General features: G+C 50.5%; 1 protein-coding gene across 1 annotated transcript; it reads right to left on the bottom strand.

The window, feature by feature from the left end:
• Nucleotides 1–298: 298 nt before the first annotated feature.
• On the bottom strand, nt 299–1,492 carry LOC127314001 (chitinase CLP). Its single transcript, XM_051344467.2, has one exon. The coding sequence runs from the start codon at nt 1,431–1,433 to the stop codon at nt 333–335; it is 1,101 nt and encodes a 366-aa protein (XP_051200427.1). The 5' UTR covers nt 1,434–1,492; the 3' UTR covers nt 299–332.
• Nucleotides 1,493–6,959: the final 5,467 nt, after the last annotated feature.

Below are 6,959 nucleotides of genomic sequence, written 5' to 3'. Positions count from 1 at the left end.
ATGTGTATTTGGTAGTATATGATTTATAATCATCTCATGCCTTATCTTTAGGATAGCTTTCTTGGCTCCCAAGACTTGTACACCTATATATACTCGTCCGAGAGGCTCAATACAACATCCAACACATTACGCCAAACCTCTCTATCGTTCTACACCAACTAATAATAGAAGAGATTAGAACCAATTTATCAGATGACATAGCAGGCACAAAGTGTTGGCAAGATCTAATCTGGAACCAATTTACTCTCAGTTTATTGATTCACACTGTGATACACAGTAAGAGTTCTTATTTATCAGATGATTACATCATCATCCATCGATTCACCACTTTGCTAAGCGGCACGAGTGAAGTTGAAGCTGCTGCACGAAAGCCCTATCGCACCGAGGAACGTGGTGAATCCAAACTGCTTCTTCTCCTCGTCGAGCACCAGAAGGTGGTTCTCCAGCTGGAACCCGCCGATGATTGCCGCCGGCACCTGGCCGCCCGCGGCCTTCATCTGGACGAACCCGAGGCACGCCGTGTTGGCCTTCACCTGCACCATGGAGTTGGCGCCGAGCACCGAGAAGGTCTGCCCGCCCTCCAGGAGAAGCTCTATCTGCGGCACTGGGTAGCCCAGCCGCGACAGCCCCACCGACAGCTTCGTCGAGTTGTAGCACCGCTCGAACGGCGCCACCGCGGCCACCCTCGAAACGAACGGGGAGAAATTGGGACTGCCCGCCGCCTGGTCGAACGCCTTGACGAACGGAGCGTACACGTCGGCGCGGAGCGCCGTGTAGGGGATCGTCGAGCTCAGCCCGACAACGAGCGGGCCGGACAGTGGCACTTTCTTCTGGTCCACGGTGATGCCGGTGGCGGAGAGGAAGTACCCGGGGGATCCGTTGAACCCGCGAAGCGGAGCCGTGCCGGCCAGCATCGTCGTGAAGTCGCCGCGGTCCGACGGGATGAAGAACAAGGGTCCTCCGCCGAAGATGGCCACGCCCACGCTGTTGCCGCTCGTCGTCTTGCCGTCGCTCGGGAGGCAGAGCGCCACCTTCTTGGCGACTTTCTGCGTGCGCGCCACCTGCGCCGGGAACGACGACTGGCTCGAGGGCGCGAGCCCCGCGACGCCGACGGCACCGGCCGGCGCCTTGGACGCGCAGGAGGCGGTCGCCGAGAAGGACACCGGGAACAGAGGGTTGGCGCCGTCGGTGGCGCTTGCGGAGAGCCTCGTGACCGTCCCGGTCTTGGAGCTGCATGCCAGCGTGATGGCCGGGCCGGAGAGGTCGACCACGAGCGGGCGGCCGTCCTTGAGGGGCGCCGTGTACAGCAAGGTGTTCGCGTCTTTAGTGATGGCCGTGACCAGGGGCTTGCCGCCGCTGCCTGCGCTCGTGCATTTCGACAACGCAAAGAAGCAGATCGAGATGACGATGAAAAAGGGTTTGAGGTTCCGCATCTCTGCTAGTAGTTGGTTTGCCTAGCTTAGGTGGTGTTGTGCTCTACTAGTTCGATGGCTAGCTTATTATATAGGGTGACGAATAGTGCTGGAGTTTTTTGGATGGCTAGCTTATGATGTTGCTTCATAACCCGGCCTTCCTAGCTGTTCTCCAATTTCTCGCAAAAAGAAAACAAAAGAAAATGCCATCGCCACCAGATTTAGACTTGCTTGATACATTTTCAAGTCAAAGAAGTCTCCTCCTTGTTATATGCTTTGTTCCCATTTGCTTGATACATTTATTCCTTTATCACGCAGAAGCTGATCAAGTGGGTGACAAGAGTTTCACCAGGGGAAAAATCGCCTGCCTCGTTACCCCACATTACTCCCTCGATGCAGAATTATTGGAATAATACCTGTTGTAAGAAAAAAATTGATCCTTAATTTGGTCAATAAAATATGAGATATATGCCGCAAAAATTATCGGTGCTCACCTGCGGCACACGTTGGATCAAGATCAGACGGTGGATTGGCTTTCCAGCGGAGACCACATGCACGTGCCTTATCTGGTTCACTCCATCATCATCCCCCACCACCGGCATATCCCAAAGAAATTCCCCACATGCGTCTTCTCCCCCTATGAACTCGAACCCGAGCAGCTGAAGGAGAGTGAATCACGAGCTCGGCGGAGATGGGATGAGATGCGCTGGTGGTGTGGACCGGCGGCGTCCGCGCTCCCGAGTTGAGGATGGCGGCCATAGCCTTGGCGCGGCTGTGGGGAAGAGTGGAACGATCAGCGCTGATGCTCCCGAGGCGAATGGCGGCTCCCATGAAAGGTTTGATGGTGATTGCAGTTGTGAATCGAGAAGCAGCATCAGTCGATCGAGTTGCGTTGACTTCAAGCGCGAGGTAAAAAGAGACCTTGGGAGAGTGAAGGACTTCATCGATGTTCTCATTCAGCTTCCTCACCTCCCTCTAGGCACCATGGTGCGTGGTATGTTCTTTTTTTTGAGATTTCTATTTTCGTGCCCTCAGGTCCTTAGGATTCGGTTTTCCCCAGTCCCTTAGTTTTTCTCAGTTTTCCCCAAGCCTTTGTCTGAAACCCGCAGAAGGAGCTCGGACGGAAGGAATCCGTTTAGTTGAACGTTCTGGGCTGACATGTGGGGCCGCGTCGTGTGGGGCTAGTAGGAAGGGACCGCGTGGGACAGGACGAGACCGTGTTTGGTTGTACGTGAGAGCTAGGTTTTGTCTCTCTCGGCCCAGATTGGCATTTTTAAGAGCACATTTTCCCCTCTTTCTCTCTCTGTCTTTTTCACCAAATTAGTATCAAATCTAGAGAAGATTCTATTTCTGTCATTCTTCAATTATTTATGCCTTTTGGCCCTCGTTTTTAGCCCAATATGGCAGCAAATCTAGTAGCAAATCTAGAAGCTAGTATATGATAAATTCATAGCAGCACAATCAAAAAACTAAGTATAATACATATATTGCATACATCAGCCAAAAGCAGCCAATAACGTTGTTAATGTTCACGACAAACTAAGATGAAAAAAATACAAGACGCACGTAATGTATGGCCAACATGAAGATTCGGATACCCCAGGATGAATGAATTTGTTCTTCATTCCTCATATATTTTCTTGGTCGCTCCATTCGTGCATTATCCCAAGGAAATATTCATTGAACTCCTTTCGTCTGCAGTGTGCAGTCAATACATCCTCCAAACGGTATGACCTTTGTTCATTTCTCAGACCGTAGTTTCCTCTATCCACACGTAGTGGCCACTCATCCCAGGCCTTTGTATCATGAAAGTACTCTCTGATATAACCCAAATTCGCGTAGTAGATGCCAGGTCGAAGTGTCGGTGCACTCACCTTTCGACGGAGATATACCGGATATAATGCACGAAGAAGGCATGACTACAAATGTTACTGACCGCATGGAGAGAGTGGCTCTGAGTATTCACACGGTACACCAATGGTTGGTCCTCCAAAAGCATGTTGTCCAACAACACAAGCAGCAGATCACCATCCGACTTCAGAATGTAGAACTTGTCATTTCCAAGTTCTGTAAATGAAATTAGTGTCTCCATCTTGACAGTGCTCACGCGCTCCTCCAACTGTACATTGGTGCACACTCCGTCCCCAGAATTGTCCACATCTATTGCATACAATTCACCATTGAACGGTGTCGAGGGTACTCCTCGGCAATGCCCTCTGATTGGGGCTTGGGGTTGACGGAATCCTGCAAGCTGACACGAGACATCGGTTCACAGACAAGCGGGGAGAGCGATTTACCCAGGTTCAGGGCCCTCGATGAGGTAAAACCCTTACGTCCTGCCTATCTGTTCTTGATTATGAAGATAATGGGTTATAATGGGGTGCCGAATAGTTCGGCTGAGATTTCGTCGAGAGGCTAAGTGCTGCGGCGACCTAGCTCTAGACTTTTGGTGGCTAAGGCTGCTAAGATTGATCGTGTCCCTCGGCAGCCCCTCTCCTGGCCTTTATATAGGAGGCCAGGTCTCAAAAGATCTAACCGAGTACGACTAGGTTTACAGCAGTTTTGAATCTAAACTTTCCTTGTTCGGCTGCTTCCTTGTCTTGCCCGTCAAGGATTCTTCTGGTGCGCCGCCCAGGTGGCCCATCTCGCCTCCAAGTGTCTTCACGGGCCTCCAATTAGTCAATACAGGATAGGGCAATGTCGGTTACCCGAAGGGTAATGCCCACGTCAGTAGCCCCCGAGTGTCTAGCCGAACATTGTTCGGGTAGAGACTGAAGCATGTCTCCTTCTGATGTTCTTCTCCTTGATTGTCCTTGTTCATCTTGAATCAGCATCGTCCTCTTTTGTCGGGTGCGCGTCAGCGCTCCCGATGGGAGTAGCCCCCGAGTCTAGGTACGGATGCTTGCAATCCGTGCGTTGACTCAAGTTGTACCACTCGATCATTCTTCTCTGCCGAAGTTCTCTGCAGGTCTTCATAGGTCATCCCGTATATTTTTCCTTGCAAGGGATGATGAGTAACGTGCCCAACTTTTATTGGTTAACTACCAATGGCAAAACAACGTTACCCTACACAGAATCAAGTCCCCGGGCATGATCCTGGAGCACAAAAAATTCTATGGGGTGCGCGTCCAGCGCTCCCGATGGGAGTAGCCCCCGAGTCTGGGCACGGGTGCTTGCAACTGGGCGCAGACTTGAGCTAAGCAATCATCTTTTTCTTCATCCTTTTTCTTCGAGTCCTCAATCTATCGGGTGCGCGTCAGCGCTCCCGATGGGAGTAGCCCCCGAGTCTAAGTGCAGAAGCTTTGCAATCTGTGCTTAGACTCAAGTTCACCATCCGATATCTTTTTATTCATTCGAGTGCTTCGAGCATTCTTTATGACATCATTGATACGTTTTACTGACGTCTTGTTTTTGACTGACAAGACGCGACCCGTTGGGCCCATTCTTTCTCTATCTGGCCCTTATTTTCAAGCAATTTCCGCCCTTCTCGCATAGTTACCAAGGCGTCTCCTCGATTCCCGCAACCATCAATCGGAAAAAGGTCCACTTGATGAACTGGCAGCACCGACACGTGCCCACGCAGTTCTCCTTCTCTTAAGATCTCCAAAGGACGAAAATCCCTAATCTTCTCCCACATCTGCCTTTGCATCTTCTTGCCTTCCTTCTTCTTCTTCCTTCCGCAACTGCTGCACCGCCACCACCGCTTTCCCAATCTTTGCCAGATCTCGCAATGGTGAAGAAGAAGAGCCTTACTGCCGCCGGCAGCTCCACGACTGGTGGTGCCGCCACCAAATCTTCCTCTACTCTTCCGAAGAAGAGTTCTTCAGACACTCCTCCTCCAGCTCCGGCGCCGCCAGCGCCGCCAGGCTCAATAGCCAAACCAGGGGATTGGCTAGCGTCCTCCATCACGAAACGTGATGAGAAGAGAGCCCGAAGCCTTGGATTAGTTTCCTCCGACGAGGGGAACGTGATCCTTCCAGGTGCAATTTCTCGGCCCAATTCCCCTGCTGGTTTTACCGTGGTGTTCTTATCTTTCTTGTATCGGGGTTTTTCATTTCCTTCACATGAGTTCCTTCTTCGCCTTCTACGGACTTATGAAATCCAACTGTGGCAACTCACTCCCAACTCGATTCTTCACGTTGCTGTGTTTATCACCCTCTGCGAGGCATTTTTGGGCATTGAGCCTCATTTCGGGTTGTGGAAGAAGATCTTCTATGTTAAGAGGTACAGCAGTAGCAATGGATCCTTTGTCATTGGAGGCGTGGGGTTTGTGGCTCGCTCGGAGGTTAACTATTTCAGTTTCCCAATGAGAGAATCGGTGCAAGGGTGGAAACTGAAATGGTTTTATGTCAAGGATTCCTTGACAACCGAGTCCCAACTTCCTCTCTTTGCCGACATCCTTGAAGCCAAGCCGAAAGATTCCTGGAAGAACACTCTCTCTCCCGACGAAAGGGCAGCAGCCGACGAATTATTCGCCAAATTCCTTCGGATCAAAGAGGCCGATGGTCAAACCATGATCGGCACAGAGGTAGCAGCGGTCTTCTTGAAACGTCGAGTCCAACCAGTCATGGCTAGAGTTCGCCTGATGTGGTTGTATTCGGGTCCAAAGGATGAAACCAGGATAAATATTGCTGAACTGTCGGAAAAGGAGCTCCTTGACGAAGTCCGTTGACTTACTCTCTTCAGTTATGAAGACTCGATCCCATTGATATCTTCTTATACTCCTCTTGACGCCAACCATCCACCGTCAGAGGTAATTCCCCTTCCCATACTCTTATTATGCTGCTTCCACTTAGTCGACATATTTTCCATTGTTCTTATTTGCTCTTTTCTTCGGCAGGTCCCCATAGTTTCTGGAAACTTTCATGATTCGCCAAATGACACTTCTGAAGGAAGAGGCTCCTCAGTCCCTGTTGATTTTCATACTGCCGAACATATAGACCTAGAGGATGAACACGATGACCCGATAGATTCGGAAGCTGCCCATGCCAATCCTCCTTCCTCAGCCGACGATGCTTGCGACACAGAGGGATCAGTGCGTGATGATGACGCTGATCGTGATGCCTTTATTGATGCAGCTGTGGAGGAGGCCAGGGCTTCACCCGCAAAGAGATCGACCGGCGGCTTTGCCGATGAAGACGACCTCTTCGATATGTAGGTACCTTCTTCCCTGAAGCCATATTTTGTCCTTTTACTTCTTGCATTCCTTTCATAACTTTTTTGTCAATCATTTTCTTTCTCAGTGACGAAGGTTTTGTCGAGCCACCGGCTAAGAAAGCCAAATCCGGAGCTGCTCCGCCGGACATTGCTGCTTCCGAAGCGTCAGTTCCTAAAGCATCCCCCGCAGGTCAGGTATCGACAGCTTCTTCCCTTTCTAAAGGGAAAGATGCTCCTTCAACTTCCGCCGTCAGGACTCCTCCTTCTGTAAGTCCTTTTCGATTACAGCATGAATTTTTCTGATGTGTAACTTTCTTAATGATTCTTCATCGAATATCCCTTTTCCTTTAGGACCTGCGAGGAGTTATCTCCTCTTTGGAGACCTTCGCT

The sequence above is a fragment of the Lolium perenne genome, chromosome 1 (assembly GCF_019359855.2).
Source record: "Lolium perenne isolate Kyuss_39 chromosome 1, Kyuss_2.0, whole genome shotgun sequence".
NCBI classification, from domain to species: Eukaryota; Viridiplantae; Streptophyta; class Magnoliopsida; order Poales; family Poaceae; genus Lolium; species Lolium perenne.
The sequence above is the reverse complement of the archived record's forward strand: the minus strand, read 5'-3'. Positions and strand labels throughout refer to the sequence as shown.

Coding starts and splice junctions, on each gene's coding strand:
- LOC127314001 (XM_051344467.2), bottom strand. CDS start 1,433: ATGCGGAACCTCAAACCCTTTTTCATCGTCATCTCGATCTGCTTCTTT.